Source organism: Pimephales promelas, chromosome 14 (assembly GCF_988280905.1).
Source record: "Pimephales promelas chromosome 14, fPimPro1.hap1.1, whole genome shotgun sequence".
In the NCBI taxonomy this organism is placed as follows: Eukaryota; Metazoa; Chordata; class Actinopteri; order Cypriniformes; family Leuciscidae; genus Pimephales; species Pimephales promelas.
Window position 1 is genome coordinate 19,209,245 of NC_142782.1, and position 25,355 is coordinate 19,234,599.

At 37.1% G+C, this 25,355-nt stretch overlaps 1 protein-coding gene across 1 annotated transcript; it reads right to left on the minus strand.

The window, feature by feature from the left end:
- Window positions 1–4,831: 4,831 nt before the first annotated feature.
- mmp11a (matrix metallopeptidase 11a) lies at window positions 4,832–24,904 on the minus strand. Its single transcript, XM_039680300.2, has 8 exons — window positions 24,410–24,904; window positions 16,403–16,653; window positions 12,360–12,503; window positions 11,277–11,410; window positions 10,720–10,937; window positions 9,922–10,126; window positions 8,506–8,769; window positions 4,832–5,801 (listed from the first exon to the last, which is right to left on the minus strand). The coding sequence occupies exons 1-8, from the start codon at window positions 24,518–24,520 to the stop codon at window positions 5,683–5,685; spliced, it is 1,446 nt and encodes a 481-aa protein (XP_039536234.2). The 5' UTR covers window positions 24,521–24,904; the 3' UTR covers window positions 4,832–5,682.
- Window positions 24,905–25,355: the final 451 nt, after the last annotated feature.

A 25,355-nucleotide genomic window follows, 5' to 3' on the forward strand; every position in this document is an offset into this window, starting at 1 on the left:
GAGGTGATAACTAAGGAGATGAATAGAAAGGTAAAAACAATTAAAGAAGAATAAACAGTTACCTTTTTTCTATTGGAACGCAACTTAAAAGTTTTTCCTTTCTTTTTTTTTTCTTACAGTTTATTTTGTTACTCAAGTTTCAAAGTTTTGCATGAGAAAAATTACAAGAGCAAGCAGCATGTTAGCTTACATGACATCAGAGTAGAAGAATTGTTTCCCATCAATCAAGGCAAATGAATTGCGAAAGGTTGCCTTCTTCCCCTCCTCCCTTGCTTTCTTCACGAGAGGCCACAACTTATCCCGCACAGCTCTATCTTCGGGAGACAGAGGCTCCGAGAGACGCAGTTTATTGTCAATTAGAAACTTGCAACCTTTAGCAGCACTCCAGATGATGTCACGGATGCGACGCTGTGAGAAGAGAATTATGATCGATCTGTTCTTTCCATCCGCCCGCTTCGGACCCAGACGATGAACGACATCGACACTGTCCTGGAGTCCATCTACTCCAGGAGCAATCTTCCCTAAGACGTTGAGGATCACATTTCGAACATCCTCGTTGTCTTTTTCTGCAACGCCGTGCAGCTTCAGAAACCATCGCCAACTGTAACGTCTGCACTCCTGTACACTTGCTTTCAGCGATTTGTTTTCCTTTCTCAGTGCGCGAACCTCAGATTCCATTTGACCGAGAGCCTCTTTATGCACTCCAACATCCAAGATAAGCTGTTGCACCGTCGCTGTTAGACTTTTGACTTGTATAGAAGTTGCCTCGGTGGTAGTTTCAATCGCCGAAATCTTCTGGAAATTTTTATCGAGTTTTGAAGCAAGCTCACGAATAGCCGCCAAGACATCCTCATTTCCATTTCCACTAACGTTAGATTCCGCGCGTTTAGTTTTTTTTTGCCGCTGGCCTCTGAGGGGTATCCGCGAGGGATGCGACAACAACCTCATTTTCAAAGTTTGGACACGTGTCAAACCATTGAGATTCAGTATCTTTCTGAGGATTACCAGCACTGCTCGAAGCTGATGCCGAGTCCTCAAGCTGAACGACTGCGTCAGATGCGCTGAGCGACATGGTGTCGGAGCGAACTTGTTTCACTTTCTTCTTTCCTTTTTTTCCCATGCATAGAGTAGATAAAGAGCTTAAAACAGAATCATATAACTTTTTTCACTTAGTTTTTTCACATTATCACCAGTCCAATTAATGGGTTATATCACCACTTCACCTTTATTTCCCTGAAGCGCAAAGATACACTACCACCTACACTGCCGCCATCTTGGCCGCACCTCCACGTGTTTCAAAGCAAAATTCTCTTGTTCTTCCGTGGACCAATGAGATCGTACGTTTCGCTGACGTGATGTAATGAAATGTAAACGTAAATGTAACTGATAAAAATAGTTTTGTTTTATTTATTTATTTAGAATTAAAAGATTATACATTTGTTTGATTGATTGATATAATATATTAATTTTCATGACACTTTGGGCATAACTTTTTCTGCTTGTAGTGTAGGCCTATTTGTTTTCAATGAATGAATGAATGATCCATTATAAATAAATACGCAAACAAAATTACAAATAAAACTATTTATATAATTATGAAATATAACTGCGCCACCCAGAGAATGTACAATTACAAACTGCAGAGGAAACTCGTCAGTGTAAGAATAGGCTACACAAAAGCAGTTAACCAGATTAGCATGCTAAGCTAAAGGGACCGAAAGCAGAACAAGTACTGTACTTCAAGCTACAAGTACAGCAGCACAGCATCACATCAGCAGTAACAAGAACTGTGAGCCCATAGCAGCTCAGAGCCGGAAAAAACAAAACAAAACAAAAAAACAGGAATTGAATAGGTTCAGAAGTACAGATAAGATGAAATCAAAATGAACAGAAGGGCTGATGAGAATGAAAACAGAATGAAGTAATAAAAAAAAAAAAAAAACAACACATTATTTCTAATCCAAGAGTAAGAAAGATTAGTGCAGCTCTTACATGGATAATAAAGGTATTGAAAGGACAACTTTATAAATAATTTTAAGATTGACCCACACAGGACTCAAACCCACTATCCGGTGGAATGTCACGAAGTACAAATAGCCTACTTTGTTACTTTACTTAAGTACATTTTTCACATATCTTTACTTTACTTAAGTAGAATAAGCGCATACTTTTTACTTTTACTTCGTTACATTTTGCAGCAATTATTATACTTTCTACTCCACTACATTTCTACAACTTCGGTTACATTTTCATTACATTTTATGATCAGTTTTTCCCCTGCCAAAACGCAATCTGACCGTCCGTCCGTTGCACGTTTGTCTCACCAGTGACGTTTGGTCGCCATAGAGCCTCCATTTTTGCATTTAGGTCAAAGTCCCATGGCCCTCTATCAGAATCCAGAGTTTCAAGATGATTGGAGAAACTTATTTTTTCGCACAAAAAAAAAAAACGAGAGGGGTAACACTGTCGATTTTTTTTGGGGGGGGGTCGAAATTTTGAGTTTCTCCAATCTTCTTGAAACTCTGAATTCTGATAGAGGGGCATGGGCCTTAGACCTGAGTGCAAAAATGAAGGCTCTAGACCCTTCCAGAGCTGAGATATTGAGATGCCACGTAGCATTTATGCCATTATAAATATCTCAATATCTCAGCTCTGGAATGGTCTAGACTCTAGAGCCTCCATTTTTGCACTCAGGTCTAAGTCCCATCATGGCCCTCTATCAGAATCTACAGTTTCAAGAAGATTGGAGAAACGTATTTTTTCGCACAAAAAACAAAAAACAAAAACGACAGGGGTAACACTGTGGTTTTTTTTTTTTTTTTTTTGGGGGGGGGGGGGGTCGAAATTTTGAGTTTCTCTGATCTTCTTGAAACTCTGGATTCTGATAGAGGGGCATGGGACTTAGACCTGAGTGCAAAAATGGAGGCTCTAGACCCTTCCAGAGCTGAGATATTGAGATACCACGTAGCATTTATGCCATTATAATATATCTCAGCTCTGGAAGGGTCTAGAGCCTCCATTTTTGCACTCAGGTCTAAGTCCCATGGCCCTCTATCAGAATCCAGAGTTTCAAGATGATTGGAGAAACTTATTTTTTCGCACAAAAAAAAAAAAACGACAGGGGATAACACTGTCGTTTTTTTTTTTTTTTGGGGGGGTCGAAATTTTGAGTTTCTCTGATCTTCTTGAAACTCTGGATTCTGATAGAGGGGCATGGGCCTTAGACCTGAGTGCAAAATGGAGGCTCTAGACCCTTCCAGAGCTGAGATAGGCCTATTGAGATACCACGTAGCATTTATGCCATTATAAATATCTCAATATCTCAGCTCTGGAAGGGTCTAGCGCCTCCATTTTTGCACTCAGGTCTAAGTCCCATGGCCCTCTATCAGAATCCATAGTTTTAAGAAGATTGGAGAAACTTATTTTTTCGCACAAAAAAAAACGACAGGGGTAACTCTGTCGTTTTTTTTTTTTGGGGGGGGGGGGGGGGTCGAAATTTTGAGTTTCTCCAATCTTCTTGAAACTCTGGATTCTGATAGAGGGACATGGGCCTTAGACCTGAGTGCAAAAATGGAGGCTCTAGATATCTCAACCCGGTCACACTAAATGCGTCTCGTACGCAGTGCGTTTATAGTGCAATTTATACGCGAAAATTAGTTTTTACATGCATAGGAAACGCACCGTGTGTAATATACGTTTGGTTAGGATTATGGCAAGCCAAGAGGTTAAGAATTACACCATAAATTAATCGCGTTTACTGCCATAGTTATTAACATATAGTAAGGATAAGCATGATGTGTATATTGCCTAATTGCAAGCTTGTTTCAGAAATGGTGACAACATTTTTTTTCCATCATTATTGAACATCATTATAGGAGTATTAGGTTGAATGAGTTAGAATTAAATGTTTTATTAATAATTAGAAAATAGACATTAAGAAAATAAATTATGCAAGTACTTTTACTTTTAATACTTAAAGTACATTTAAAATCAGGTACTTTTTACTTTTTACTTAAGTATGGTTGTCATTGTGTTACTTCTACTTTTACTAAAGTAAATATTTATCTGGTTATTTGTATTTTTACTTATGTACTGAGATTCAGTACTTCCTCCACCACTGCCACTATGGGTAAGGTGCATGTCACTCATCACGTTGCGCAACTTGTCATACATTGATTTACAGCAAAATTCAATAGTTTCAAGAGAAAATCAGGTCAAAATGAAGTATTTTGAAAAAAATGCAGAGCATAACGTATTTAAAAAGTTTGATTAAATCTGGATGAATCCGATGAATCGTACCAATTTTCGTTTCGATTGATCAACTTTGGCCGAGATACAGCCTCTTAGCCAATTTTGGGTGGACCTTGTTAACTTTGTGACATCCTAACTTTTTTTTTGTATAAAAACAAATTCTGTTCAGTCATTTCTATGCGACTCAGTCCGAAGATCATTTGAGCACATGCTTTGAAGGAGGAGTAGCGAAAAAACTGAGTTCTGTACTTTTCAAAATGGCCACTACTGTAATGGGCGGAGTCTTAATGTAATGTGTTATAACCATTTTAATGTTGAATTTTTGAACTGGTGGTGGCGATATAGAGTTGGTCCTAGAGACTCAAAAATTGCTACAATTACTTTTCATTACCATCACTACAAGTGTGCCAAATTTCATCATTTTCCTATGTACGGTTCATAGGACTGCTATAGACTTCCATTTACGAAATAATAATAAGAAAACTAACAGATACAATGGGGGCTATCCCCTTAGGTGCTTGGCCCCTAATAAAACTACAATTATAAACGAGTGGATCACAGAAAGGTTTGTACAAATAAGTGGTCTGGGAATATTTTAATTGTACCAAAATACAACACACATTTTATATAAAATTATTTACACAGTAAATATGAAAAGCAGAAGAAAATAGTGTAAAAACTACAAAAAAAACTTGAGAAAATATAAAAGAAAAAAAATGTACACAGATGATGTGAAAAAAAAATCCAAGCTTGTATATTTAGAAAAAGGAGATTTAAAACATTGTCAGTGTCCTGCACTGAAAAGTGCCAGTTTGTATGTTGGTATATTAGTCTAACAGTCTCAACAACATCATAAACAAATGCTTATCAGTCAAGAGTTTGTGTTCTTAACAAAACATTACCAAACACAAAACATACTTGTCTTTCCATTTTCTCTCATTTAAAAAACAAACAAAACAAAAAAACATGAATGAGATACAACTAAATCTCTACATAAGTGTGAGTGAGTGTGTTATTAATTAATACAAACTGCACAGTTTAAGATACAGTACAATTTGCAAAGAATTGTAAAATCTTAGAGATAAGAGTAACGGACATTGCAAAGATCCCTGACAAATGTTTAGCACCTTATTAAGCACCTTAACAACAGGGTATGTCTTCTTACACAGTGGTTGCTTGATATACAACAAATACAGACATAGCTGCTCGTGGTTCATAAAGCTCAGATGTGCAAGATTTCCTGAGAAGAAATTAGATTAATCAGACATTTTTGAGGTGAGGTGAATGGAAGAGAAATGCCCGAGGGAACAAGAACTTAGGTTACATGGTACAGTTGGTTCGTTATCATGAAAATGTTCGGAAATTTACACTGTATGCTTCAAACCAGAGAGTGAGAACATGGTGGGAGAGACAGAAATGTTTCCTGAGGGTTTATGCCATGTTACATCCAAAGAAGTCAGCACCAATGTAGCGCGGGTAACCTTCCAAAACCTTACGCTGAACTGGGTCAAACTTCCAGTACTGTCGGCGACTGATGAAGATGGCAAAGCCTGTAGAGTATAAAACAGTTTTACACGATCTCATGCAAGAAAAGGCATTAATGGGAAACGGTTTTGTATTCATAAACCAATGTATTTATACACTGCAATTATAAATTGCAAAGTCAGTGTGCACAAGTAGTATGTCATGGAACAAGACAACTTGATTCAAAACAATTGTCACCGACTGCTGCTGCTGAAATATCGCCCTCTTCTGTCAGACGTCTGTCACACTCACCAATTCATTTTGTCAGAGCAGTGACAAATCAAACGACAGCCTATGATGTTTCTTTCCAATTCCCTTTCCTGGATTGAAGCTCCATAATTTTGAAGCAAATCGATGTGAAGCTCACCAAAATAAGAAAATGACCACAGTACAATTAAGAAGCTGAGTGCATTTATTCTGTGAATGTGACCTGCTGCATCTTTTTGAGTCACTTCGACCCACAAACATAATTTGAGTTTTATCCACTAAGTCTAACACTAACACTGGGTCAATGTGACTCAAAGTTGAAGTCATTTCGTTCATATGTCACATACGTTCATGTGCAGCTTCGGTTACAAATAGATTTGCATTCCATACGACTGTTCCAAGATTAGAGATGTCTGATACTGACAAAAAAAAAAATGTTTTGGATACTTTTGGGGGGATTTTGTTGATAATGATCCAACATTTTTTATGTTAATTCTGCCATTTAATCAATAAATTCAATCAGAATAATAAGACACAATCGGGCTGTTACCAGTCAAATTAGTATCAACATAATCCATCTTTTAATTGCAGAAGTGGCAAAGAATCTGCGTCTGAAGTGGCATTTAAATGTATTTACACAGACTGTTTAATACAGCTCAAAAAATCAGCATCCGCCTTTTACTGTTCCTCCTGAACTAGAACAACAAGCTTATGCTGCGTTCAAGCCATGTCAAACCGTAATTACGAGAGGGCAACCCATGACGTACTATTCGGAGCAGTTCACGTCCTCAGACTCGTATTTTTTTAAAGGGGACATATCATGCTAAATCCACTTTTTAGCCCTTAAATTCATTTTGTTGTATATTTGGAGTGTTTATAAGTACAGAAAAGTTGAAATTATTCTCTTCAGGTGCTTTGTTTATATTCGTTTATATTCTGGTTTGGTCATATTTTGCAACCTGTTCCGATTTTTTCTGTTCTCTATGACGTATTTTGAACAATTATGTCACAGTATTTGCAGCGGAACTGACAAATAAGGACATTGACTACCGGCCCAACACTTCGAGCAATCCGCCGTTTTTATTTCTCGCTCCGATTTTGTAGTCCAACCTCAATGATGCAGAAGTTACGAGAGGGTATAGTAAGTCAAAATGTTTGGTGGTTGGATGTAGTCTTCCAGCATCAGAAACTCTTTTGAAGTGCTTGGTTGAGTTTTATTTATCAAGGAATGGTATCTGAGGGTAAAGTCATGTTTTGTGTCCGCAAAGCACTTCAGCGATTCCAACTTCAACAACCTCCGCCAGTATAAAGAAGGGTTTGCCGATCGACTTGGTCTGAATGAGGTGTCAATTCCTTCTATCTTTGGAGACAACGAACAGAGCATTTCGATAAGCTGTAAATATCGCTAATAAAAATAAATTATTTTACTTTCTTAAAACACATGGTGGTCATGGTTTAGCAGTACCTTTGTCTTTCTTTGTTTTTGTTTTTAAGTAACGTTACACGTCTGCTGTGTTTTCTGATGCTTTTCTAAATGTATCATATTATCAATACAGATTTTTAGTAAAAAGATTCGACCGTAGACATTTATCTTGTTAGTGTGCTTGTTTTAACAAGAGAAATAAACGACTTTCACTAATAACACAATACAGTTACATACCATTGCAATTCATCCATATGAAGACTCTGCAGGTTCGTTTTCGCTCGCTCTGGCTCGAACATGTAAGGCTTGATGGACAAGTCTTCCGTTGTTGACATTTTGTTGACAATAAAAATGTTCTTTGATGCTATATAATCGTATATCTCTAATCAAACTACAAAAATGTCCGAACAGGGTGGAGTTGAACGAGAGTCCTGGAGAGCAGACAGGGTATGACACTTCTCCTTTGCATTTAAAGAGACCGCTCCAAAACGAGTTGCTCACAGACGCACAACAGAAAAGGGGTAGAATTGGGGCCTGTGGAGCTATAATAATAGGAATTCAGACCCAAGCATTGCAGTTTCGATTTATATAGATCACAAATGTATGATTTATGTATAAAAAGGAACGATTTAAAAGCATGATATGTACCCTTTAAATTAATCTACAGCAGCCGTACAAGTCAGAACTCTGTAAGATGTTTACAGTCATTATTATTGTAATGTTATGTGCTTTCATTTAACACCGTCTCTCGTGACGCGTTGAAGGCTCTGCTGTGCATGTTTATTTCTTTTGGAGGAGGTGTGGCTTTGGAAACGCTCAGAATGGAGGGTGAGTATTTTATGCTTTCAAAGCTAGCTTGCTATTGTTTGCCTCTCTAAAATTGCCTACCCTGCCTTTAATTCAAAACGATTGATTCAAAACGGCTGATTCATTCAAAGATGATGCAAGTGATTTATAAATGGGCTCTTGAATCAGTCACTCGATTCATTTAAAAACGCACAAACTTTCAATAAACTTTCTTAACTTATGAGACCTGATTTCTTTCATGTTAATATTAACATTCACTGATATGTATTAAAAAAAGGCTAAGCTGGAAGTACCGTGAGCATCCTGGAAGGCAGCATCAATCTCATCAGGGACGCCCCACCAGTCCTGCTGAATGCTGCGTGGGAAGGATGTGTCCACTCTGTTCTCTTGGGGATCCAAACGCCAGTAGGTTCCTGACTTGAAGAAGTATGTATTGAGGACGTGGTTCTCCTTTAAGCGCAGTGCAGCCTGAATGTCCGTGACAGGGAGGCCTAAAGTCTGCAGAGGGTCCGGTCCTGTTATCCTGTGCTCTGCGTCAAACACCCAGTAGTTGGAACCTTACACAGGACACAAAGGAAAGTGTTTGTTATGAATATGACTGCAATAATGTATGATTTTCATTCAGTGATTTTAATTCAGTGTAAATATACACACAGGGGCAAACAAACTTTACAAGATAACAAGTAAACAGACACACATGGGGAAGACTAACAAACAGGAAAAACTACAAAACTACAAACATGGCCACAGGAATAGGACACAGGAATGAAAACAGAAACTATGAGAACTAAGAAAACACTTCAACATAAAAGTCCTACAAAAACAAAACACAAGACAAAGAATTGGAATCATGACTATTACATTATGAGAAAAATAGTTATTACATTGGAAAATCGTTATCACATTATGAGCTCAAGATTTTATTACATTTTGACTAAATTATTTCATTATAAAAAAATATATATTACATTAATAATGTAATACCCATCACATTATGAGTTGCTACACTGCATGGGTGATAAAAAAATAACAACAAAATCCTGATAATTTTTGCTTTTTGACTGATTCATATTCTAAGATGGTTTATTTAGATGTTTTTGCAGCAGAAGTTAGCATATAAATCAGTACAAAAATGTACTATATAGCCCTCTAAAGCTTTACTGTAAAAGTACAGAATCTCAGTAGTATACAGACCACAATATGTCATGTTTCGACTTTTTATGGCTTTAATTATTGAAAAGTGAATTTAAGACATTTTATCTATAAAATTGTCTTAAGTTAGTCAGATGTGCTCCCTCTAATGGTGAAAAAATGAAGTACATTTACAGCATTATAATGTACCGCATGTTTGACCGACTGAACCTATGCTAGTCTAAATGCACTGAATTTCAACCAAATTTTCAGTATTGTAAAGCTCAGTGAAATTCATTTAGAGAAATTACAATAACAACCTACAGTGTACAATTCTGTTTAGATACTCCAGCACTGCACAACACAAGTGTATGTATCTGTTGTTAGTAGCATTTGTTCTACATGGTCATGTTTTATCATGCCCTGCATTAGAGGCACAATTCAGGATGCTTCATATATGGGTCAAGGGGAAGTACCGCACCACCAGTCACCATAGGTATGTATATAACCAGACCTGTCTGATCCTGTCTTCCAACCACAAATCACCACAGTCAGCCACCGGTGTTGCACTCACCCACCTTCAAAGAACCAGATATTGCCCTTTTTGTCTTCATAGGCGGCGCCTATTTTCTCTGGAATGCCCCTCCAGTGTCGGGAGGCCAAGGCAGGGTATCCCGCCTGCAGACGGCCCTCCCTGATGCGCCAGGCATAGCTGGCCTTGAAGAAGAACAATTCCCCACGGATTATAGACACAGCATCGAAATCTGTTTGACAAGCGTCAGGCTACAGACAATGACAGCGGGAGAAGAGGAGATGGAATAACGGGAGTGAGAATAAAGGGAGCATATAGATAAACTCGTGCTATAATCCAATAACACACTTCTAATACAAAAATAATAATAACATTTACTACCACAAAGAAATTATAATTATGAACTTTCCCTGGAAAAGGAAACAGAAAAATTGAGGTTAAAGTGAAGCACTTACAATTGAGATTAATTAATAATGACATTAATTCTGTTAAAAGTTGTATTATTTGAGCTGTAGAAAGCTTTAAATCATCATTTAAAGGTTTAAGTTGCAAAATTGGATATAACTTCACACAGAAAAGGTTAGTAAATGTTTTTTCACACTAAAATGTGATATGTTAACACACAAATGTTTTACATCTTATGTCTATCCTAATGAAAAAATTAGTATTTTAATATTAACGGATGGCCCCATTCACTTCTATTTTAAATGCCCCACAAATTCCTCCACTCCGGATTTTGATTTTTATGCTGTTGATGTTGCTGCTGACATTGTTAATAATAATTTCTCAAGTGTAATTGACCGCAGATAAACTGTAAAGCGGGATGATGCGTTCAGTTACTCACTGCACTATTGATAATCTCATTGGTTTCCACAGGGACTTGGGGCGGGGCTTGCGGTCGGGGGCCATAGAGGTATTGGATCCCTTTCTTGTCATCCTCACTGAGCTCGAGAGGATAGGAGAAGCTGTAAAATGGGGACATGATGGCCCCAGGCTCCATTGAATGCTGTAAACCCAGGACATGGCCAAACTCATGTGTTGCCACCTGAAGAAGGTCTGTTCCTGTAGGATGACAAATTAAATTATGCTTTTTTTCACACAAATCTGATTTGGTTTTCAAATGTGATCTTAAGGAATGGTTGTCATTTTGTTTTTCTAATCCCTTCTTTGAGATTAGAGATTCGCATTTGAGATTTGTGTCAGATATGCAAAAAATATCTAAAACACTTTTTTCTGCTTGTCACAAAGTCTTAAAGCGAAGTGTTGAAAGCATAATCTATGATACACTGACTGATTTACTGATCCCAAGAATGTGTGTTATTTGTATCAGAGATGTTCAGTTTTCCAAGAAAGTGGCAGGCAGTGAAGCGGTAAGATGAGGATTTTATTTTTACCACTTACCAAGTTCATTGCCCACTGTCCAGGACTCATCATAGTCAAAATGAATGTCTCCCTCCCGGTGCGTCCTTGGGAAAAAAGCATGAGCCAGGATCCCACCAGGGCCATCAAATGGCAAATTATCACCATGCCAGTACCTAATATAGGACATATAGTAATAATGTAAAAAAATTCTCCATATATTAATTTCTTTAGTTTTATACCGAAAGACATAAATATTAAAACATGAAATTAAAATGAATATCAGGGGTCAAGAAAAAGCTATTTTATTCTGCTATCTTGAGATTGCAGTCAATAATGCAGTCTTGATATTGTACTTAACTACAACAGTCTACCAGTTGGGTCAGTGAGATTGTTTTTGAACCAATACTTTTATTCAGCAAGGATACATTGATCAGAAGTGACAATCGAGACATTTATAAGTTTACTAAAAATGTTGAATATATGCGATCCTTTCCACAAAAATATGACACATCTGTCAGCAACATTCATAATAATAATAAATGTTTCTTGAGCAGCAGATCAGAATATTAGAATGATTTCTGATCATGTGACACCTTAAAGACTGGAGTAATTAATTAGTTAGAAAACAGATAAAGAATAGAAAACAATTTTCAAATTAATACTATTTTTACAGTATTTTTGATCAAATAAACACAACCTTGTTGAGCATAATAGACGTCTTTAAAAAATATTAAAAACTCCTACAGATCCCAAACTTTTGAACAGTAGTGTATTATACTGTACTGTACCGTACTATACTGTATCATCAGTACTTGTTTTGTACTTATAATGTGCTATTCTATACTATCATTTTATATTCTAGTTAAACCATGTACTATACTAATAATACTCACTTTATCTTGTAACGCTTTCATTATTGGACACTTTGTTTGCAGGATAAAGTAATCAAGGATGACAAATACATCTATGGAGAGTGTATTTCAGAAATAACTGTAACGGAGAACATGATTTTGCATGGTCCTGCATTTATGCCAGAAGAGACCTAAAGCAAATATTACAAAATTCCCAATCCTTCACTTTGTTACTTTGTTGCATAGTGAAAAGTGTTTGTTTTTTGTTTACCTCGTGAAGTCAATGACTATGTCGGCCTCTTGGTTGATGACCTCATTAAAGGTAAGAGGTGTGACATCACTCCAGACCTTGAGAGCTTCCTTTAAAACTCGCCTCACTTTATCCTCGCTCATCTGCCACGGGAAGCGCTGGATTCTGTACAGAGAATTTGAGAAATTCTCAAAGTTTATCAACAAAAAACATGTGATCACTTTTGCTCCTGCATAAACACACTGTGTTTCAGACCACCGGTCTTTCACTGCTGAACCACCAAACAACACAAACCCACATCAGAGACCACCTGTGAGTGGTCTTTATTATTCATCACCATAGGCATCTGTCTGGTGAGCATGTCACATGACCTCATAATGTGCTCTGATTGGTTATTTTATGAGCATAATTAAACTGTGGTTGTAGTGGTATTATGTGTGCAGCTTTATGACCCAGTTCTCTAACAGGAGCAGAACTCACCAGGAATTGTGTAACCTCAGACACCGTATCATATCAGACTGTTCTCAATCTTCACTTACAATTATAGTAGTCATCATGACTCATGCACACAAGTGTGAGTACTTAATTGAGAATTCTTCGAATTTTTGCATTGAACAGCAGTAATCATTTGTGTAGCTAAAGTTAACAGCAACTTATAAAAGCTGTTTCTACTTGTATCAGAGATTATTTAGAAATGCGCATTTTAATAAAGGAAGCCAAGCTTTATCAGAGGGCCCACACACCTGTCTGTGCCATGGAATGTGTCTTGATTCATTCAGCCCCTCTGGCTTTGAATTTATGATTCCATTTTCTTATGCTTGTGTTCTTGTGTTTATGCTTTTCACATTTCTGGGTTCTCAGAAGCTCAAGTCGTCATAGTTGGATAAACTTCTATAGCAGTGAATGGAAACTACATCATATATAGTTTTGTGTTCTTATATGCTCCAATAGCAAAAGAAAAAAATCACAATAGCATTACTAGGAGTAACTGTGTTTTAGAAATGTTGGCCCATATTGATAGGATAGCATCTTGCAGTTGATGGAGATTTGTGGGATGCACATCCAGGGCACGAAGCTCCCGTTCCACCACATCCCAAAGATGCTCTATTGGGTTGAGATCTGGTGACTGTGGGGGCCATTTTAGTACAGTGAACTCTTTGTCATGTTCAAGAAACCAATTTGAAATGATTCGAGGTTTGTGACATGGTGCATTATCCTGCTGGAAGTAGCAATCAGAGGATGGGTACATGGTGGCTATAAAGGGATAGACATGGTCAGAAACAATGCCCCACACCATTACACCACCACTGTCACAATACACACACACAGGAAACGTAAGATCCAATAGCAATATTTATTAAGGGGTAATCCGTACTCACAACCAGTCCAGGCAAAGGTCAAAATTCCAAAAGGCAATCCAAAACCATAAAAGACAAAATGTAGAAACAGCTCCAAAAACAACAGAAGTGTGGGGACAATAATAAGGACTCCATGACAAACACTGAAACAGACGGGGTATATACACAAGGGCTAACAAGGTGACGAGAAACAACTGTAAGGCAATGAACAATCAGTGACAGACAGGATCATGGGAATAGTAGTGAGAATGCGTAGACACCATGAAAACTGAGGACCTCTAATGTTTAACCCAGGGAACAACCAAACATTGTGACAACCACCACCAGCCTGTACAGTGGTAACAAGGCATGATGGATCCATGTTCTCATTCTGTTTACACCAAATTCAAAATCGAGGCTCATCAAATCAGGCAAGATTTTTCCAGTCTTCAACTGTCCAATTTTGGTGAGATCTTGCAAATTGTAGCCTCTTTTTCCTATTTGTAGTGGAGATGAGTGGTACCTGATGGTGTCTTCTGCTACCCATCCGTTTCAAGGTTGTGCGTGTTGTGGCTTCACAAATGCTTTGCTGCATACCTCGGTTGTAACGAGTGGTTATTTCAGTCAAAGTTGCTTAACCGAACAGATTTGGAGTAATTGAAATGGTTATATGACTTCTTTTGGGTTGAATGGTGGCAAACATCTCCATTTAACTCTAGAAGAGCATTAATTTCGTTTGTTTGTTAAATAAGAGGCGACCTGAAATGTATTGTTTTTGAAATCAAGTGACCAAAGTGCTCGTTGCCGCTGCGATCAGTGGCGTGGATACAGTGTTCTGTTGTAACGCGCACAGTCTTCACACGGACTCTCTATATTTGTCACAAATCACAAAACCTAATGCACAAAAAACGTGTCCCTGCGTGATATACAACCACTAATAAACAATCGGTTTTGATGAGGAAAATAAACTATACTACTAGTGTGGATTCGAACCCAGAACCTCTGACACGCTTGGCCAAAGTTCTGCCACTGGATCATTAAAGTTCATGGGGATAATTGTCGGACCTATGTATTTAATCACGTGAAAATTCTCACCACTAACAACATATTAGATCTTATTAAATGACAAATTAAACACAACGTACTATTGTATACTATGTAACACGTCACACTCTGCGTGAGTGGTATTTACGACAGTAACGTTAAATACAAGTACACCCCATTGACTAGGGGTCAGAATTCCTGCATGATACCTTTATTGAGAAATTGAACAGGTGTTCCTAATATATATACATATGAAGAGTTCAGATGCAAAAGCCTCTAAATGCCATTTGAAATTTTCTTCTTTAATGATGATTTTGATCAAACTTGTATATTTAAGTTCAGTAATTTCACTTAAATGGCAATGATAATTACCTATTAATTGTTATTTAAGTGAAATTACTGAACTTAAATATACAAGTTTGATAAAAATCATCATTAAAGATGAAAATTTCAAATGGCATTTAGAGGCTTTTGCATCTGAACTCTTCATATATATATTATATATTATTCTATATACATATATATTATATTTCAATGTAAACATCTAATTTATCTTTTACTGTCCCATTCTAATCCACATTGTACACACCCTTGTACTATTCAGCCATATACCTGTTACACAAAGAACAATCCAGAGCGACATGACCATAGAAAGAAAACAGAGTATCCTACATCTTCCACCGGATGCATCCACACTGTGTTGCCTGTGAATAGATTCTTGTACAAATGTGGCTGATTACTTTCTTTTTCAAAGAAGGACTTTATTTTTCTCCCTCACAGGTCAGACTATAATGCCCCTGCATTTCTCCACAAAAACAGTTTGCTTAGGTGTGATCAGAACAGAGATAGAAAGTGCACAAACATTACAATTCAGATATTGAAAAAACTTCATTGTTGAAAACAAAAAGGATCTGAGGCACTCCCTGCATCAAAATGTCCATACTATCCATCCTAAATAGTATGTGAGATTAGAAGTGTGTCCCAAAGCATAGTATGTAGAAAAGAGTATGTCAAAAGACAACTATTTCCGGTAGATTTTCGAAGTGTGGATCCGTGCTCACTCTAAACGGCTAATATTGCCCACAACCCATTGTGCTCTGGAGGAGGAACTACAAACACAACAAGTAAAAAGTGGTAAAAAAAAACTAAAAAGAATGGTGGATATGCATGGCCGGCGGTGAGAGGTTTACATAAAGGTTTTAGTGAGTTTAACCTAATAAAAAAATAATAATTATGTTATCCGTGTTATATTTCATCTGCAATTACAATGTGGACTCTTAATCAAGATCCATTTTGCCATTCACTTTTACATGCATCATTATGCAGATTAATTTGAGAAGAGTTCTCTGCATGAGAGACCCGTGACTGCAGATCAACATGCAATAACATTTCTCTCCAAAACGATAGGAAATAATAATGAAATGAAATGTGGAGGATTTTAACTGTGACAACAAGATAAAATTTATAGATATAAGCGACAGGAATAAAACTAATTTCTCATTGAGCCAACAATATTCGTTGTATACATGACCTTTTTTCAGGTCAGAGCAACTGCCCCAAAAAATTCCTGTGCACGTCCCTAGATATTATTATGGAGTGAATGGAATAACAGGTCTAAAGCACTGAAAGCGCTGAAACTGAATATTATTGAAATCATACAAGTAGTTTTCTCGTACACCTTACTTGTAAGTGAGGCCAGTTTTTGGCCAGCGTCCTCCAAAAATCACAAAGCGTTTCTGTCGGGGGTGCCTGCTGAGATGCACCTCTCTCTGGTCGGGGTAGTCCGGGACGCCACAGCGCAGTGGACCTACACCCCCGGAGCTGTTCCTGAGCGGCTCACCCTTTGCCTGAGGTTTAATGGTGTCCTGAGGGTGGTGAAGGTGGACCCTGTCTCTCCTCTTCTCAGAGAGCGAATGAGGAATCTGTGGCAAACTCTGTTATGGAAAGATGGAAGACCTGCATGAGATTATTGGTAATGGACTACAATGGACAGTATGTTGTAATGCTCTTGTGAGTGTAAGTGAAGTATAACCCTACTGTTACATTTTTTTTAAAGAAATTAAAACTTTCATTCAGCAAGGATGCATTGAATTGATCACAAGTGACAGTAAAAAACATTATAATGTTACAAAAGATTTATATTTCAAATAAATCCTTTCGAATAAATCCACAAAAGCAGCACTTTTTTTTTACATTGATAATAATAATAAATGTTTTTTGAGCACCAAAATTCAAAAACTATTTCTGAAGGATCATGTGACAAACATTCACAGGAAAAAAATACATAATTTAAATATAGAAAAAAACATAAACATGAGTATTACTGTTTTTACTATTTTACATTTTTTAAAAGAAATTAAAACTTTCATTCAGCAAGGATGCATTGAATTGATCACAAGTGACAGTAAAAACATTGTAATTTTACAAAAGATTTATATTTCAAATAAATCCTTTTGAATAAATCACCAAATCAGCATATTAGAATTATTTCTGAAGGATCATGTGACAAACATTCACAGGAAAAAAATACATAATTTAAAATAGAAAAAAAATAACATATTACTTTTTTTACTATTTGTGATCAAATAAATGTGAAGCATTAGTGAGACTTTTTTCAAAAACATTTAAAAGTCTTACCGACCCCAAACGGTAGTGTATATATACACTGTATATGTGTGTGTATATACAGTATATTTAGACATCTGGGGTTGGTAAAAGTGGGTAAAAAGCAAGACTTTAAATGAAAGCTGAAACATCCTGAAGTTTAAAACCTCTATAAATGCCTAAAAGCACCAAAGTGCTGCCCAAGGCATTCTTCTCTGTCTTTAACGCCCATGTTAATGAACAGCATTTCCTTCAAAAGTATGTTTAGGGACACTAAGCAGTCCATCCGCAATCATATCTTACAGTTATAGTAAACAGCATAAACCATGGGAAAAACACAATTTTGCTTTTTGTATCAGATTAAGTCGGCCTGGTTTGTTTTTTTTTTTTTAATGTTCCTTAACATACTTTATGTTCATTATCATAAACTGTTTCCTTGCCAAAGGGGTCAGTATGTTAAGGGGACAAAAACGATATATATATATATATACTATATACTATATATATATATATAGTTTTGTAACATTTTTCACTTCTTGAAATACATTTTGGTTCTTATGATTTTGGTTCTTAAAGTCATAAGAACCAAAATGTATTTCAAAAAGTGAAAAATGTTACAATTTGAAGATTTTAAATTTTTGCAATGTGACTTTTATGTTTTCCTTTGGACTAGAAGAAAAAAGCACAGTGCTGACAAGATTGTTGGCGCCCTCGTTTTTTGTCCCCCGACTGTTTACAACATATTATAAAATGTTTAGGACTTTTGCAATGAAATGGCAAACAGACTAGACGTTTTCCCCTCTGTGACCCTGTGTCTCTCTCCCAGGGACGGAGGCTCAGTGGTGACTCCTCATGCGTGAGGCAGAGCTGCTATATTAGAGACAATGCCCAGCAGGAACTATGGAATGTGCCCTGGTCTTTGAGCGAGAAATTCTACCAGCACACTGATTTCAAGCATGTGCACAGACCAGGTTCATTATGCTCTTTGTGTTTTGGATTAAGTTGCAGGTATTGCTTACTGTATACTTAAAACACTTATGGGTCAATGCCAAATAAGGGTGTCCACAACAAAGAAAAGAAACATTCTAGTTTAAAAAGCATATGTCAAGTTCTTAGAAATGTATTTTTTTTCAGCATGTTGCTTTCACAAAATGCACCTACAGCTTATGAAACATCTACATTCACAGAAATATCTTAATATTGTTCTTCTAATAATAATCTAAAAGTGTACGGCATCATCTTTTTTCATTTCAAATATTTACGCTAAGCACGTACCCTCAATCAATTGCCACGGACCTGGCAAAGTGAAATTCAAAGCAGATGCTTGGTTAAATGTATTATTTTCTCATTAGTTTATCTCATCATAACATCTGACAGCATCATGACTCCTGACCTATTATCAGTGGGAGAGATCGGCCATTATCTAGAATAATACACACATTCCACATCTGGGATGAGGTGCTTTCTGCATTGTTCGTTTACAATGCATGTTTTTAGAACTCCAGTTCAACGTTTATGTGTATGACCCACTTCTCAAAAATGGATGGCAAGTTTGGACACATTTGACTATACCATGCAGGGGGGAATGAAGTCAACACAATAGGTCGCTTTTTCATGTGTGTGTAATCTAGAGAGAAAGCATTGCCCAAGGTGCCTTGATGTTCCGCCAAAACACAATTCCCAATGTTTAAGCAGTTTATTTCCTTACATGTCTACAGAGATTAAAGCAACAAAATTGCACTTTATATATAGACAAAATGGAAACCAAGCGGCCATAGAAAGGAATGCTATGTTTACTGCAGTTAATGGAAGTAAGATCTGAGTGAATTTTGAAATATATGTGAGAATGTAGCTGTCCACTTTTATCAACACTGTTTAAATGAACTGTCTGACCCTAGAGCTACTGAAAATCCCTTTTAGAGTGGGATCAAAATTCTGGGTCAGTGGTTAATGGGTTCACAGACATCAGACAGGGAGAGAAAAACTTGTCTCTGAGAGTTTGAAAGCTAGCCAACAATGCTTTCTGAATCATTTTTTAATGCTAGAAATATTTAGAGTCAGCGTTTTGCCTGTATAGTTCGACTTGATTCATGTTTCAGATACGCCCACCAGACAAAGCCAAGTTATAAAAAATTGTGCAGTCTCCAGAACTATGCCCTAGGCCTTGATTACTGCGAAACACCAGGAGAGATCCAGAATCACCAAATTCAGGTTGATGATATCTGAACTGCTCAGAAACATTTGTTGAGGAAGATTGATAAGAAAGAGTGATATCGTGTGAATAGGGGACGACTATGTTGCAAAAAAATGTCAGGTTCTTGTGTTGTATAATGGATGAATTGTTAGGATTTTTCTCATTGCTTTTAGCTAACTGAGAGTACAAGCCACTTTCAGTGGCAAAACGGTAATTTAAAACTAATACTTTAAAGTGATTTTATCCTTTCACCTATCCCAAACAGAGTCAACTGTAACTAAAACTAATTTGCAGGTTTATAATTCAGGAAAGTGTAAACGGTAGTTCTGTGGTGCTATTAAAGTTTGCTCCAAGGAATATTGGTTCAGTGTCATGCTCAATTGGCAGCAATTGCAGCATGATGTTGAAAACCACAAAAAATTATTTCTACATTTCCCTCCTTTTTTAAGACAGAAGCAAAAAATGGGTTACAATTATTTACTTACAATGGAAGTGAATGAGGCCAATACGTAAACATTATAATATTCACTCACTGCCTGCATCCGAAATCGGATACTCTCTGTGAATGAGTTACTACTTTGCGACGGTTAAATAAATATGCTCTAGTATGAAAATGTGTAGTATGAATGTAATTTTGTCATTGTAATGTGACCAACTAGTGTCGCATCTCTTCTCTGTCATTTAAAGGGGTCATGAACTGGCTTTTCAAATGTTTTTATATTGTTGTCTGAGGTCAACTTACAACGTTTGCTTGGTTTTTACATTAAAAAACATCAAAATGAATAAGTAATAGGCTATTTTCGACCCTAGTTTTGAGCACAGCTCAAAAACGCTCGGTTTTTATGGGCGTCTCGCATTGAAGACATGGAAGTAAACGCCCACTGCTGTGAGTGGATAACAGTTTTGCATATTATAATGAGTTTCACTCTCAACCAGGTTTGTCGTCCCGAGGTAGGTATCTATGTTATTTAGCTATGCGAGTAATGCGCGAATCGGTGGGCGGGGCTAAACCGGCCATGTAGAAGTAGCCGTTGATCTTCTTCTGCGGGGGTGGTGTTTTATCCTCTTTGACGTCATTGTTCCCCACTACATTGTTGACAACATTGACAACATTGTTTGCTGGGGCTGGTGTCAATAAAAGCTTTTATTGGACTAACAAGGACGTTTTCAGTTCTGAAACTTATAGGATATTCTTATAATATGATGACCTCTTAGATGTCAAAAGCTCAAGGAAAATTTGATTTCTCAGTTCATCACCCCTTTAAAACTTCTCTTCCGTGGCCTCATGGGACAGTAAAGTGTCCATGGAAGCGCACTTTTTGCATATTGTTTTATGAATATTGTGAGTTTGGATGTACAACTCTTTTCACAAAATGTTTTTCGCCTACTAGAGTAAGGATGTATGGATATTCGTATGCAGCCAGTTTCAATAGTAAATTGCTGAATAACATTTACTGTGTACATTTATGACTAATTAAAAACAAAAATCATAACAAACATAATGGTGTAAACCCTGAAATAACAAAAAAATGTACAATAACTTTACTGTTAAAACAGGTTTTAAGAGAATTAACCTTGATTTATGATTTTTATAAAGAAAACAAGGAATGAGTGTAGTCACCATTATGTCACAAATGCAGTTAATTGAGTTTAACTTGAACTGAATCCATAAGTATCCGATCTAGCCTAACACAGCAATGACTCAACCAATGGTCTCTTTATGCAACCACTGGAAGACGTAGGACTGTTTGGTAAACATATTTGGAAACAATTATTATTTTTTAGCAGTTTGATGACTAGTAATGCAAAAATCCCACACTTCAGATTTAACTCACAAAGCAAGATTATTTCAGAACAACTGAGTCGGTCTTCTTAAAAGATTGCTATTTTAAGTAAAAATTAAGGTAAAAGGATCATGGTGTGTGTTGGAATAAGTATGATTTATATTTACACATTTATGAAAAGTACTTTAATGAGCCTTTTGACCCTATAAATACTTTTTGGGATGGTTTGAGTGCAGGATCAAAGATCTGGGTTACTGTCCAATCTGGTTTACAGACATCACGGAGAGAAAAAGAAAACCTAATCCTTACACCAACATATCACAACTCTTTGTGGCAAGATAAATGAAGCTTTAAAGGATCACCATTTGAACAAATATTCACAGGTAAATCCCCTAGAAGCTCCAGCTGACATTGGGAGTGATGAACGGTTCAGTGCAGGACTAAAGGAGACTTTCAAGTAGCGTTCAGTGATAAGTTCTCAGATACTGTTTATGCACCAGCGCTCATGTTACACTTTATCCCCAGCAGCTCAGTGCTTTATATCTACCAGCTGTAGTAAATGTTTCAAAGTTTGGATCAATGCTTGAAGAATTTTGGCACCTGGTTTATTCACATAAACCTATTTTCTCCCTCACCCACACACACACATATCCCTGCTCTGGCACATTCAGGAAGTCATTACTGATATCATGCTTTCCTTGAATGACCCCGACAAAATCCCAGCAGGGGCATTTTCCCCATAAGTTAAGGGTGAGTGAGCCTTATAATCTTGACTAATATACGTAAACCACAACGTTCCTTCGTGTCGTGACGGAAATACTTTTTGGTTTGCATGTGATTTCACTTACACTTGAGGCTGTGTTACAGAAAATTTTAATTCTACAATAACTTTTGGCCCTCTAGTGGTTTATGTATTTTTTTTTTAGTTTGGCTTCATTTCTGCTATTTTAAAGGGATAGTTCACTTTGAAATTAATTTTTGATATGTTTTAGCTTACCTCAAGGGCATCCAAGATGTAGGTGTCTTTGTTTCCACAGTATTTTCAATTTTGACATTTTTCAGTCAAACCGTTGTTGTCTATCAGTCATACAATGCAGGTATAGGGGGTCCACCTCAAAGATCATGCACAGAGAAGTCCAAATTAAACATGATTTAATGACTCGCAAATGTAAGGACACATTGATGGCCTAACACATGAAACGAGCGGTTTGTGTGAGAAAACAAACAGTATTTGTATCGTTTTTACCTCATGTAATCACAGCCATGTCCAACTGATCTGAATCAGTTGTCCAATGTCCAATGTCCGGAAGTGATCTCTCGGGCGTGTACGTCGATCATTGTTTACACAGAGATTTCGGAAGTTTTACCTTTCACTGTGAAGATCTAAACATGTTTAGATATACAGGAAATCGCAATGGAAGACGATTTCAATATATCTAAATGTGTTTAGTGGAAGGTAAAACTTCCGAAATTTCTGTGTAAACAATGAGTGACGTACACACACGAGAGATCGTTGGACATTAGTTCAGTTCGGTTCAGTTGGACATTGGACAACTGATTCATATCACTTGGATGTGGCTGTGATTACACGAGGTAAAAACTATATAAATAATGTTCGTTTTCTCACACAAACCGCTCGTTTCGTGTCTTAGGCCATCAATGTGTTCTTACATTTACGAGTCATTAAATCGTGTTAAATTTTGACTTCTCTGTGCATGCTCTTTGACGTGGACCCCCTAAACCTGCATTATATGACTGATAGACAACAACGGTTTGACCGAAAAATATCATAATTGAAAATACTTCAGAAACAAAGACACCTACATCTTGGATGCCCTTGAGGTAAGCTAAAACATATCAAAAATGAATTTCAAAGTGAACTATCCCTTTAAGCGGATGATGGTTGTACCCTTGGTTGCAGGTGATTTTATGAGAGTGATGTCATTACATCACATTACATTGTGACATCAAATCTCTCTGTCAGGGCCAGTGGCTTGTGGGTCCACTTGAACTAAAAAAATGAAAATAATTCTAATTCTTAACCAGAATTATACATTACAACTTTTATGTTTTCCCATGTTATAAATTGTAAATTACATGACTCCTTTTAAATGGTGAAAATATTAAACTGCATATATTAACCTCAAATAAACTGTATAAATGAACTGTACTACTTCTTTGCCAATGTTTTCCGCTCCCTGTGACTTGGTCAGACATTAATGTGAATGGAACTGGATGTGAAAATAATAATAAACAAAGCATTTTGAATGCCATGGCTGACAAACTACACAATTTATTCTCTCTCAGCAAGGGAAGTGCCTGGAAACATGGGGCCAAAATAATCATAACAGGAACAAGGACAGTGCGGTTTCGGCTATCACATTCCCTAAATTCTCTCTAAAGTAGGCTATGCAACAGTGTGTGAGAGAGAGGGAGTGTGTCCCTCCAGATGGCACAGAAACACAAACTTGCCCATACCTGCACAATCCCTTGCTCTTTTGTCATGGCCAAGGGACCAAACTGACAGAATAAATTTTACACCTGAGTCATCATAAACACAACACTAAAAAGCCATTCTTCAGTACACAGAATATGATCACAGGTTGAGGTCACTTTAATAAGCAAACAAACACTTCAAATGTGTGGCACAGTAAATTTGTTAGTAAATTGATGGAAAATACAGCATGTAATGGCAGTTAAACAGTTAAATTATACATCCTAAACTTGCACTAATAAGCATTCTTTACTAATCCTGAATCAAAAACGTTACAATCCCAGATGAAAATGACAGGTTCTGGCTCGTAATTGTAGATGCCTCAGACGACGTTTTACAATTTATATGATGATTGAATAACCCAGTCTGGTAACAAGCCAAAGCTTAACAAATTTTGCATTGTTAATGTTGCCCTATTTGTCATGTTGCACGAAAGTAAAATAATAAAAAAAATGTTATTCAATTTTTTCAAGTAAAACTCAAACTTTAAAACTTTGTGGCAAGTTATAACGGTCAAACGTAAAATAACTAAACAGCAGGTTACCGATTTTCAAGAGCTGGCACGAAACTACATCAAATGTACGAAATAACAGTACTGGCATTAATAAACTCACCGGGGGCTCTTTGTGCTTCATCAGTCCTCGCCCCCCATGCAAAGGCATGCATCTCACGGTCAGGAGAACATGTAGAGCGAAAGCGCCTGACAGAAACCCGGAGACCCGCATCCTCCTCCTGTATCCTCGAGCTCCACTGCTGGAAGTGGAAATGCGATGGAAGGTAGCGGAGCGGTGCAAACGACTCGCGTAATGCCTGTGCGACAGCTGCTGCTGCGTCTGCAGTCATGTATGAGCAATGATTTCTTTGTTCTCTTTCCCCAAATACACCGGCTTTTTTTCTTATGGGCCGGAGTGACAATATTGCCCTGGCTCACTCACCACGTGACTTTTAACTCGCCTAATCTAGTGCATACAAAAGAAAAAAACTAATTTGATCAGATTTGGATAACTTCCAAATGTAGGCTAATTTCCACTAGACCTGCGTGTTCTCTACATGTGTAACATTTTAGGGAAAGACTAGCCTAATATTTTTTTATGTAGGCTATAAAGCCTAGCAATCTGGCAATCAAAGAAAACGAGAACCAGAAGTGATGAAAGAACCACAGATACCCTTTAACGTGAAATGAGACGCAGATATATTTGGGCAGAAGGCGCCCCCTAGTGGTCTAACCCTTACCCTACACCATACCTAAACTTAACCATTAACCGAAGCATCTCATTAGACGTTAAAGGGTGCCATGTGCGTTGGATATTTACGCTTTTGCAAAAGCGTCCTATAGACCATTTCACAAGATGTAAACAACACTGGTCCAGAAGCACTTCCTGTTTCAGTTTTTTAACACTACATAAAAGGTGGGATAAAATACAACCAACAGAACATTTAAAACTGAATCAAAAAGTTAAACAAACATCTTTAAGATGTTTTCTTTACATGTGAAATAAAGAAAACAGTTACAAACTGAAACAGGAAGTGCTTCTGGACCAGTGTTGTTTACATCTTGTG

Coding starts and splice junctions, on each gene's coding strand:
- mmp11a (XM_039680300.2), bottom strand. CDS start 24,520: ATGCGGGTCTCCGGGTTTCTGTCAGGCGCTTTCGCTCTACATGTTCTC. Junction 12,504..16,402: donor AAAACTGGCCTCACTTACAA/GTAAGGTGTACG, acceptor TTCTCTGTACAG/AATCCAGCGCTTCCCGTGGC. Junction 10,127..10,719: donor ATGAGATTATCAATAGTGCA/GTGAGTAACTGA, acceptor CATTGTCTGTAG/CCTGACGCTTGTCAAACAGA.